General features: G+C 41.8%; 1 protein-coding gene across 3 annotated transcripts in view; it reads right to left on the bottom strand.

Annotated features, from left to right (window-relative positions):
- LOC111229733 (transcription factor SOX-6-like) overlaps positions 1–12235 on the bottom strand; it is a 116923-nt gene that overhangs the window by 25686 nt on the left and 79002 nt on the right. For 2 of the 3 annotated variants that reach the window (XM_022756198.1, XM_022756200.1), the window contains exons 8-9: positions 3793–3913; positions 2446–2528 (exon numbers count right to left, since the gene is read on the bottom strand). In XM_022756198.1, the coding sequence (XP_022611919.1) occupies positions 2446–2528; positions 3793–3913 (204 nt within the window). The remainder of the gene's footprint in view (positions 1–2445; positions 2529–3792; positions 3914–12235) is intronic. The other variant, XM_022756199.1, reaches the window with a different exon arrangement.

Raw genomic sequence — 12235 nt, 5'->3', positions numbered from 1 at the left:
ACATAACTCAACAAGTAAAACTCATAACTCTCATCATGATTGCTTTTGGCGTTGGTATTGTTGTCAAAACAATGTCCAAACATGTGCTGGAAGCCGGCGCCTCCGTCTCACAAAAATTCCTCAGATAATCGCGCTTTTTTTTTTTCTTCTCTCATAAACACTTCCACCGACGCTCTCTCTCTCTCTCTCTCTCTCCCTCTCTCTCTCAGTCTCCCTCCTTTTCCCAGTCTCCTACTCAATTCCAGCCGTGATGAGAAGCTTCCTCATTCATTCAGGTTCCTCTCTGCCCCCCCCCCCCTCCACGTCTCAGGCTGTGTTTAAATGTGAATGAGTTTGCATCTCCGACATTATTCATCCTCTTACCTCTCACTCACCGTACGGCTCTTTTGATAATTTCAAAGGCGAGAGTGGAGCTAGGCTGCGCCGCGACTCCGATCCCCCTCAGCGCAGCACGGCGCTTTGCTAAGTCAATAGCGGCTAATGAGGGCCTTGATAAGCAAAAACCACAATACAAATTGAATAAACTGAGATAAGGATTCTTATAACATCCAAAAGCCATGCTATGGTAACGACTGACATGATGAAGCAGTATTGTTTGCCGGTGAAAAAGCTTTATGAGGGCTTTTGTTCTTTGCTCTGATAGTAGGTACAGCAGCAGGGGTGACGGGGTCGTGTTGTGAAATCCCAAACCGCCTCAAGGGAATAAAGATTTAATTTTTCTTTTCTTCTATTTCGTTTCTTTTTTTCATTTTTTTTTTTCTTTGCAAATATGTTCTATGATAACCATTATGGAAACGTGCCATTCTCAAACCACAGGTGTCAAGCAGCAATAAAATATTTGATGAATTGCCTGGGCCAGGTGTTGTGCTGGTGGGGCGGAATTCCTCTGTGATTCATCATAACAGCTTTTGTTTAACACAGCTGACAGGCAGCAGATAAGCAGGCTAGCACGTTAGCGTCGGCCTATAGAGCTTCATCCTTTACCCGACGTGTCATGCTGTTTTATTGAGAGAAGTTAACTCCATTAATATTCATTAAAGGAACGAGCCTGTGATCTGAGCCGATTAATGCATGCTGGGCCTCCTCCAGCTTCCATTTGTACTTCCCATTCATTTTGCTTTTACGGCTGTTCTGGTGTATTTATGAACATATACTGCAGCTGAGGATATTGCAGCAAAGTGAGGAAATAAGTAATGCTAGCAGGCAACTCTTATTTTTTTCCTCCAGTGTTATTATTGTAGCCGGCAGTCTGCACTTTCCACAGATCACCTGTCAGTCACGCAGTGTGGGGCTTCTGTCTTTGATTTTCTGTTGTTGAAATTAGACCTTCTGTCAGTGACGCTGGCTTACTTAACTGTGCAGTCATGACAGCTACCACTTCTTAAGAAAAATACCTAGTTTCTCCTTTTGATCGCAACGTTGAGATTTTTCCCAGGTAAAAACTCACAAGACATGCTGAATCACAACGGCCTTGGCCTCCGGATAACAGGAGAAATATAAAAGGTTTCATGCACCAGGTATACATTAAATTACCATTGTGTTCGTTGAGTCCACCATGGATAGGAAGCATTAAAAAGTCTTTTATTCTATAAAAAGTATTGCTGGTTTTATCCCACTTGAACTCAGGGCGAGGTTAGAGTGAACAGGAGTTTCATTTAGTTTGCCAATGTTTCTTATCTTGACTGTCTTTTCTATTTATCTACCCACTTCTGTACGATTGTCTGGGGCTCTGGCCTGCTGGTTACACCCTCAGGATTAGAGCCATATGTACTTCCTCAGTGTACAAGCAGTGTATAGCTCTGTCTTTGTTCCTGCTGCTGTTCTGAAACTTTGTCTCTGCTGCAGTTGTTTATTTGGTTGTGAAACACTCACTCAAGTTATCATCAGAGATACTGAAGAGGCACTTCTTTAGTTTGCTTTGCTGGCATTTGCTCTGACACAGTCTCCAACTGCTAAATTATATGACTCTTTTTTTTTTTAGTTTTTTCTAACAACCAACACTATGACAACATAACATTTCCTTTCCTTTTGGTTTAACTAAACCAAATTTGGTTTAGGTGGGAGTTATGTCTTTGACAACAAAAGCAATTTGTGGTTTTAGTCATGACTAAATGTGAAAATGTTTTGCCAAATATGTTATAAAGTCTCTTATTTCCTGAGTATTCATGAGTTGAGAAGTGAATCCAGGTGACACTGAAGCATATCTCACACATGCCCACGAAACTCCTCACCCTCACTTTTCACCACTTCATTGTCAAACTGTCTCGTTTCCAACATGTGATCCTTTTGTGGCAGGAGGACATGACTCACTCTTTTTGTGCAATTTCATTTAAAGGGTCGGTTCAGCCCAGTTATGTGACTCTATCCATGCAGGAAGCTCTGGTTTGGTGAAGATGCAGTGCTGATTTTGATGAACTTCCAGGAGACCAGGTGTTTCAGTCTTACCTGTAGTTGTAACGGGCTGAGTCCAGATGCCGCTGCAGCTGCCATTGTCGATGGAATGAACTGCATGGGGTAATTCTCACCTGCTGAACAAGGAAAACAACACATATTGTAGAGAGAGGTGGCAGCAGATTACTGCACAAGAACTAACCTGCTTTTTTTTTTTTTTGCCTTCAGCTTCTGTCTGTCTCTCTGTCTCGCTCTTTGTCTCCTCCCTTGATCCTCTCATGTTTTTATTCATGTCAAATGAGATGTAAAGGGTCACAAGCGTTTTTATTCGAAGGTTAATAACGCTCAGTGTCGGTACACTCGGGTACTTGAGACCAGAGTGAGCAGACTTCACATCCAGAGCTCCCTCATTGGGATGCACTCATAAATTCATATACCAGTACCGTGAATAACCCCTACTGTTTGTTCCTAAAAGGCTTTCCATGTCTGAGCCTTTGTTGAAAACAGGCCAAAGTCAAAGCAAAATGTACAATAATGGCTTTTTAATCCTTTCCTTCGTTTCTGCCTTTCTTTGCACCCTCACGGGAGTGTGTGCTCACGCAGTAGGAATAAACATGGATTATTCTGTATGAAGTACGGAGGGTCAGTGTGGTGCAGCGTCAGACGAGCACCGGGAGGAATGCATGGAAGGAAGGAATGTGTGAAGGACAAGGAGAGAGGAAGAAAGCAGGTGGTGCAGGGGATCCTGCAGGAAGACGACTGTGTGTGTGTGTGTGTGTGTGTGTGTGTAGGTGTGTCTTCCAGTGTTTTGTTGTGGCGCAAAATCCCTGCTGGAACACGCAACACTCACACCTTCTATTGTGTTTTGCGTGCAAGGTTTTTGGGGAATGCATGTGATTTGTCTGTCTACATCTCACTTATGTGTGCACTGGTGGGTCGGGGAGCACCAGGAGGACATGCATAAGAGTCCGTGCATGTGTGTGTGAGAAAGTGTGAAATTCCATGTTGCAGATGTGTTGTGCAACTGACATGTTTTCAGCACGCCATAAAAGAGACATTCCAGTCCTCGCTGTGTCCAATGTATTGTTCCCGACGTGAACAAGCAGGGCTGGTAAATCTCTCCGCTCATTTTCAGAACATTCCTCACCTGACACACCTCATTAACATAGACTGGGATCCCAGTGTTTGTGTGCATGTGTGTGTGTCTTAGAGGGAGAGAAAGAGAGTGAGAGAGAGAGAGAGAGAGAGAGAGAGAGAGAGACCTGTTTCTTTTGTATTTGACAGTCATAGAGCTTTTATCTGAGGGGGGTGAATATTTATCCAGAAAACATACATTTCACCAGTGAGTAATCTGTTTTGGGCAACTTTTCAATGTGTGTGTGTGTGTGTGTGGGTCTGTACCTGGCTTGTAGGACATGCCCGGTGGGAAGAGGAAGCCTTGCTGTGCAGCAGCCGCAGCAGCCAAGGACCGCTGGTCATGAGGAAACACTGGGATCATCAGAGGAGGCATGTGACCCTGGACCTGAGAGAGAGAGAGAGGGAGAGTGGGAGGGAGAGAGAGAGAGGGAGAGAGAGAGAGAGAGAGAGAGAGAGAGAGAGAGAGAGAGAGAGAGAGAGACACACACGTTTGTAGTATGTAGTCTTGTAAAACATGAAATAAGAAAGAGGTAACTGAAAAAAACCTTGACGAACACACAACCACTCCTATCTACACAAATGCCACACACACACACACACACACACACACACACACACACGCACACAAAAAAAAACAAATTACACAATAACACTAGCAACAGCAAACTAGAGAGACAGGAAAGAAAGATGGAACCTGTAAAAATCACTAAAGAAAAACTGAAGAAAAAAATGAAGGACGGAGAGAAATAAAGGAGTCATAAAGAGATAAAGTAAACTGAGAAAGATGGAGGAGGAAAAGAAAGCAATAGGATAGTCTGAGAGATAAGAAGGAAAAAGAAGGAATGTAAGGGAAAGAAGCAAAGAGTAAAGAAATAATTGAAAAACACCAAATGAAAAGTGAATAAACAAAAAGAGGGAAAGATAAGAAAATTCAAAAGGGAGTAAAGAGAAAAAAAAAGAATGAAGGAAAAAAGCGAAGAGAAACAAATTAAGATGAAAAAGGAAAAGAAAGAACACGAGGGACCAAGAATATAAAAAGAAATAAAGAAGCAAAGAGACAAGAAATAATAAAGTCAGAAAAAGAAACACACACACACACACACACGTATACACACACACACACAAGCAAACACGTACACTACCCCAGCCAGTGACTGTAAGAATGAACTGATCATCGGGACTGAAGAGACAAAGTTAAAGAGCAGGGACCAAACAACAAATAAAGACGTTTCATTCTTGAGAGACAAGTGTAAAAATGTGAAGCAAAATGTCTTTAAAACAACAGAGGAGCTAACAGCTGCCTTTCATGTCGGCTTGAAAGACTCATAAAAACTGTTGGTTGGACTGAGTTAAGGCGCTGAGGGCTCCAACTGAGGAGAACATATCAAAGATGAGCCTGCGGGAATCTATTAAGGCTGGACTGGATCGCTCTCTTCACTTCCATCTCTCCCTTTATCTCATCCTCTCCTCTCCTTTCTTCAGTTTCTTCCCTGTTGTAAAATTGTTTGTCTCTTTCCCCCTCGTGTCTTGTCTTACTTTTCTTTCTCTCTGCCTTAATTTCTTTTGTTTTGTGTTTTTTCTGTCTCCTCACTCTCACAGTTCCTGTCTGAAAGTTGGCAGATTTTTAGAAGATGTGAGGAGGTTATTTAAGCCGAGGAGAGGACACATTGTCAGCTGACAAAACTTTTCAGATTAGTTCTATAGAAAAATGTTTTACATTTGACCATGTTTAATAAGATTTTATAACTATTTGCAACAGCTGTCCATCACTTCCTCCTTTTTTTCTCCCATTCCTCTCATTCTGTTTCTATATGCCTCCTGTTTTCTCATCATGTTTTACCTCCTCTCCAGTTTCTCCTTTTCTTTCCTCTGTTACTCTCTAAGATGAACGCTTGTTGACACCTCCTCCTTCCCTTTCCATTTCCTCCCTCCGTTCAATGCTGTCTGCCTCCATTCATCTCCTTTACTACCAATTCATTAACCACATGGCCTCCCTCCCACTGTCCTCCTGGGACAGTTCATCATTAGCGCCCAAATTTACGCCATCAGCATGTTGTGTGCTCACAGCACTCCTCTCTGCATTTGTACCGCGTGGTTACATTGCTGAATTAGTTGAATAAGACGACCGTCCTCTGGGATGTTTATGGTGTGTGTGTGTGTGTGTGTGTGTGTGTGTGTGTGTGTGTGTGTGAGGCAGGGTCCAAGCGTTTGTGATTGGGAGGTTCAAAGAGCATGACTAAACAGAGAGAGAGAGATGAACGGGGCCACCCTTCACTTGTGCGTGTTTGCCGAGGGACTGTATTAATTAGTCGATCAATAAGAGGATCAACAACAGTTACTGTAAAGGGGATATCTTTGGGTTGTGGGCTTGTTTTATTCATACAGTATCTCTCTTGGAAATTACAGCATGGTACCTGGTTCAGGCGAGAAACATCATCATCTTCTTTTTGGTTAAATATTTCAAAAAGCCAAATGTACATGTTCAGGCTCCACTACCTCCACACTCTTATTTTGAAGCACTACAGTTAATGAAGTGATGCTAGTGTATGAATATGTAAGTGATGAACTGTGTGTTTGACACTTGACACTGGACATCAGAGTACACAGCTCCATTACTGGAGTCAAAGTACAGATCCTCCTGGTCATATATTACTTTAGTACAAGTGAAAGTTGTTCAGTCAAATTTTTACTTGAGTTAAAGTTCTGGAGTACTTTTATTTTAAAAATACTCAAGTATTCAAAAGTACATTTTTTTTATGTCAGCACATTGTTGTATTGTTCCACATTTACAGAATCTGATGACTGAAACAACCTACTGACTGAACCGACTGACTGTAGAGCCTGTAGAATAAAAAGACTGTCAAATATAATACAAAGCCTGAAATGGCCATAAACACACAACTGAAAAAACAAAAAGAGCTATTGTTGTTTTCATATTTCTTGCAGTGATGAAGTTTGGTCGTGGTTAACACAGCAAACAGTTAACGTTAAATGAATCGTTCTTTTTTTCTAAACCTTCAAATATGGACTTAAGATAAGACCAGAATCTTCGTCCTCATCTTTATCTAACGTAGCCATCGTTTGGTCACTGCCAAGTTCAAACTGAGCTGTTCAAAAGTGCAGCACGACAGGACTGACAGTGTAGGAGTTGACTGTGATTGTTTTACACAGTGTATGGTCTATCACATTTTAGAAAATAAAAGAAAATTTCACTCCTCTGACCTCTGCCCTGCTTCAAAGTAAGAGTACTTCATATAAATGTAGTGGAGTCAAAAGCACAATATTTGTCTTTTAAATGTAGTGGAATAAAAGTCATTAGTTTCCAAAAAAACAAACAAAAAAAAAATCCACTCAAGTGAAGGACAAATACTGGAAGATATACTCAAGTACATGTATTTCGTTACTGTCCACCCTTGCTGGACATAAATCATGTAAGTGCTGAGAGGACTGCTGCTGTATTTGTATGTTCATGTGGAGGGGAGATATTTTGTGAAATCATTAGACTGTAGAACTAGTTTGTGTCTAAACAATTACAGTAAACTGAAATCCATCAAAAGAAAAGCGCTGTGGATGTGTATCTGTGGGGTTGTCTTGTACTTGTCTTTATGTTGACCAATCAGAGTTCAGGACCATAAGAGTCACAACACTTTGGACATTTTTGGACATTCTGGTTGGTCTTCACTTCCTCAAAGGCCTGTTTGAGGCCTTGGTTTAAGGGTCAAGGTTAAAATTAGGTTGTGTGCACATGTGTGTGCACACAACACACACATGTGTGTGTGCTCATGTCTCTGCCACAACAATGCATCAAACATCTGTATTATCCACAGATGGCATGGAGTTACACATGTTAAGCACATGACAAGCGCTTCAAAAAGGCCAGATAGTTCGGGAGCCCTCATCACACACACACACACACACACACACACACACACACACACACACACACACACACACACACACACTCAGACAAGTGTCCTGACGTCTTGTGACACGCAGAAAAGAGAATGAAGAGTGAAGAAAAACGAGTCTGTGTCCGAATGGCTAAAAAAAAAAAGACGAAGAAGAAGAGAGAAGTGGTGGTGGTGGTGTTGGTGGGAGGGGGGGGTTATAGAGTGGGACAAAATGCTCCCATTCATTGTATTCCTCTGGGAACACTGGGACTGACTGGGGCTGCTTCACTAGCGCAAACACACAAAGATCTCCTTTTACCAAGGGGAGGGTGGGAGGGTGGGGGTGCGCTGGATGAATGGACTGGGGAAGGTGGTGCTGCGAGGGCCCCCGCTCTGCTCAGCCCCTAAGAAAACACAAGGCCCCCTTCCTCTAAACTGCCCACCAGACACATCGACATACACACCTAGGCACAGGGAACATGTGTACACGCGCAGACACACACTCAGAATTAATGGTCGTCTTGTGTACGGGCAGCAGGGTTAGGGGGCAATGAGTACGTATGTGGTGTGTCTGTATGTTGATGTGTTTGGGAGGCATAGAGGAGGAAGAAAGAAACGTCTGGTTGTGCATTTGGCAGGTATGCACACATGTGGATGTGAGTGAGTGTGTCCCTTGATTTTGTCCGTCACTTGACTTGAGGTAGAAACCTGCAAGTTCATAGATAATTACTCTCTGTAACCAAATGAAAATAAGTGATTCTAGTGACTTGTTCTTTGACTCTAGCATTAAATGAAAAAAAAATCAAGCACCAATTATTATTACATCCCAGTTACTATAACATTGTGGTGCCAGTTAAACCCTCTACACTGGCAGGGGATCTCTGCATGGAAACGTCACAGCAATGACAACCTGGTGCCATGGATGCTGACAAAATCTCACTGGTTCTTCCAAATTTTAGATATCAAGTTTCATTGTTACACAGTAACTGGAAGCAGAATAAAAAAGGCTAATACTGTAACTATGAAAAATAATTTATGTCTGTACCAGTGAGAAGTGCTTTTGGGTGTTCAAATTGCCTGACTGATGGAAAACGACTTCAAGAACACAACTCTGTAGCCTACTTAGTCATATAGAAGACCACAATATGTATTATAAAGCTCCATGCTCCATTAAGCAGTATGAGGATTTTTGATTTCAGCACTAAATCAAATGAGTCAGTGTAATGTGAATTGGAATAGTGCTGCAAATAGCTTAGAGTTAACACCCAACTGTGACACTTTAAGTTCTAACAGCTGGTTTTAGCCACTTTCTGACCACTTGTAGTCATTTTGGCTCATTGTTTTAGTTCTCCAGCCAGTCTCACTGCTCTCATTCAAAACCATAAACAGCTGCTTGCAGCAAACAAGCTCAAACAAGGCAAATATGAAAATGTTAGCTTGAAACAGCATTTGCTACTGAAGAAAGTATCTAGGTACCTAAAAACATATTTTTCTCAGGAATTAGTGGACCAAACATTAGCTAAACACACAAAATATACAATATGTCTTTGTAGCAACTGTTTGCTAACATATTAGCCATAGCAACTGAATAAGCTAGTGGTGTATCAGGGCTGACGTCTTTTAGCTTGTTTTATTGTCTTGGTGCCCCCTAGTGGCCAGAATTTACTTAGCGCAGCTTTGAGAACACAATAGAGTTTGTAAAATTGATAATGTGTTTTGTGGGCGGAGCTGAAATGGTGGCAGACAGTGACAGTTGGTAATTTACAACATAAGAATATGGATCAATCAGATGCCTTCTCCTGTGATTTTAATGGTTTGCCAGAGGAAGACGTTAAGTACGTGAATAAGTGAGCAGTGAGGGAACAATGAAAGTCTGGACTTTGTGGATCCATGGTCCATCCTCCTGGTAACACATGCTCACCCTACATAAAAATAACACCAACAATATTATGTGGTCCTAAGGCTTAGCAAAGTCTGTGTTCAGTTATAGTCTAAAGTAAATGTCATATCACACATATAATATCACTGTATGCCACATCCAATCTTGCATACATACTGAGTGATGTTATAGCTAAACTGTTTATGAGCAATTTACTTTGTTTACATGCCACCTCTCCTTACATGCTAATGTTGCTAAGGTTGGTCAATAGTGTTTACCATTATGAAATGGCCTACTGAGAATGCCAGCTTTGTGGTTGCTGCTGTTACTAATTTATTGCTATCAACTACATCATTGATTTTGCCTTTTTGTGTGATAAACAGTGGAGATCTCATCAGTTTAGTTTAGCACTAAGCTTTAGTGTCTTTGATGACTGTATTCTATAAAGATGATAATGGTCACCTTTCTATTCATTCCTTTTCTGACATCTAATGGCACAACAAGACATTGTTTTTCCTTACTACAGGTATTTGTCCACTTGTTTTTCTGCCACCACAATGCACTTACAACTGCAGTGACGTAAAAGTGACGTCCACTCCAGATGGGTCTATATACCTTCAAATAATTACATTGCTCAGCTGTTTTTTTTCACCCCCATGAGCACAGTGAAGACACTAGAGGTGATTTTAATTGAAGCACACACAATTCCACTAAGCTTACACCATTTTCTATAGGCTAACACACAGGTTAATACAGTGGAGTGAGGGCCATTGTAAAGTCAAGAGTTAGCCATTCTCCATAGTTGGTGAGTCCATTTGACGTTATGGGCCTTCCATGGCTTTCCGAGTCATTGTGTCTGAAGCTGTATTTGCTGACGTAGGAGCTGCCTGTCTATCTAATGGCCATTTGTGTGCTCCATTAGTTCTTATATATGTACGTAAGTGTGTATATGTGTGTGTGTGGATTATTGTGTTTGTGCCTCTTTGTCTTAACACAGGTTTACCAAACCCAAAAATTGAGAGCCTCACTCTAACATCAGCGCTTTGCTTCAGACTGTAGTGCAAACTGTGCATCAAAAACTCAGATTAAGAATGCTGGTCAAAACATATAGGCCCATATACTTTAATCAGTCACAACATAAACAACAAAAGCAGTCAGCTAATGGTGTTTCAACAGGGGGCAGCACTCTGTAATTATGGAACAGGCTTTTGACGACATCATCCACAGAGGAAAATAATACGACAGGATTAAACAGAGAAATAAAAACAAAAAGAAAACAACACTCGGGGGACAAGAATTCAGAGAGAAAAAGAGGAGGGCAGGCAGAGGAGGAGACAGAGGAGTTATAAATGAAGAACAGAGAGAGGGAGGAGGAGGAGGAGGAGTGCGGCTTTGCAGTCATTAATTAGCCCGTTAGCTAGGGCCCGGGCGGTGCGGTTAGGGCCTGTGCCTTTGTGGGCCTGAAGGAAATGGGCCACATATGAGAGCCATTATAAGAACTGACTTAACAAAGACACATGCCTGTCAGCCACCAGGCTGGGCTGGGCCGCTCTGCCTACGGCACACAAAGGACCCACCACCACTGTGTGTGTGTGTGTGTGTGTGTATGCTTACATGTGTGTTTGTGCACATGCATGTGTGTGTCAGGGGAATATGAACAGTCCCCATGTGTATTTTTGCATTAATGTAAACTGTCTCTACTTTTAGTTAGCTATATTATTGTTTATGTGAGAGTATGCACATTTTATGTATGAACATCTGTTGTTCCTTCTCATGTTTTGGTGCCTTTGTATGTGTGTCTGTTTGTGTGTGTGTGTGTGTGTGTGTGTGTGTGTGTGTGTGTGTGTGTGTGTGTGAAACCATATCTATCAGAGTGGGGCCTTCGGAAGCGTTTCTTTAACCCGTGGACATCCCCCGCTGGCTCTCCACACCATTTAAAACCACATGACAGGAAACCTGGGTCACTTTGAACTCCGCTCCCCCAACAACAACACTGCACTGCACTTGCTGACAAACACACTGACACCATGCATGCAGAGAGAGGAACGACGGAGCAACGAGAGGCAGAAATGGAAAAAATGGGCTAAAAGCAGCATCTCACTGGGTTTTCATTGTCTCCGTTCATGTATCAGACACAGATGAGCCTCAATTTCTCGTATATCAATGCTGATCTATTAAACTATGATAATTAGCCATAAAATTAATGCTATTTAAGCACTGAAGCTTTGGTTAACTTTATTTGTCGTGATGATGGAACAGATAGCATGTGTGCACTGAGTACTGCACATCGGGGAGTTGCAACTATTCCACTTTTCTAGCAAAAAAAAAAAAGTTTCTTATTTTTTCCATCTGGACAACATTTAGTGTTTCAAATTAAGACGTGAACAATAACTGGCACTTCTAAAAAGTGGTTTCACCACACTGAGGCCTATTCTTCTCAGCTGAAACAGTAGCATTTGGTCAGCTCCTCAGAGTATTGGCCTGAGAGGAGCTCAGGTCTGGATTTGATAAGTGGAAACAGACCGGTGCAGCGCTGCCTGTGTGTTTAAGGCCAACACACATCCGACACAGCGTAAACAGCCCGTACCCCAGTGACTAAGCCCTGGAGCTTAGCCATAATAATTCTAAACCTCTGTACAGTAGATAGACCATATGCTCCTTACTAAGCTGGGTTTGTTCGCCAAGAAAGGCTATTGTTTTAAAAATAACTTCAATAACAAGTTTGCGCACACCCGGCTGTGATTTATATATTCAGCAACTTTTCATTTCATTTAAATAAATTGTTTTAGTCTCTTTTCTGTATTCATCTCTGCACCTTAACTTAACAGTAGATAAGTAGTTCTGGCAATTTCAAATCAAATCCAGCATAAGTGCGAAACAACAGCAGATGCTTGTGAAGCTCTACATGATAACATGCTGCTCTGAACAGCTATTTTCT

Source organism: Seriola dumerili, unplaced genomic scaffold, assembly GCF_002260705.1.
Source record: "Seriola dumerili isolate Sdu_G_001 unplaced genomic scaffold, Sdu_1.0 BDQW01000242.1, whole genome shotgun sequence".
Lineage (NCBI taxonomy): Eukaryota > Metazoa > Chordata > Actinopteri > Carangiformes > Carangidae > Seriola > Seriola dumerili.
The sequence above is the reverse complement of the archived record's forward strand: the minus strand, read 5'-3'. Positions and strand labels throughout refer to the sequence as shown.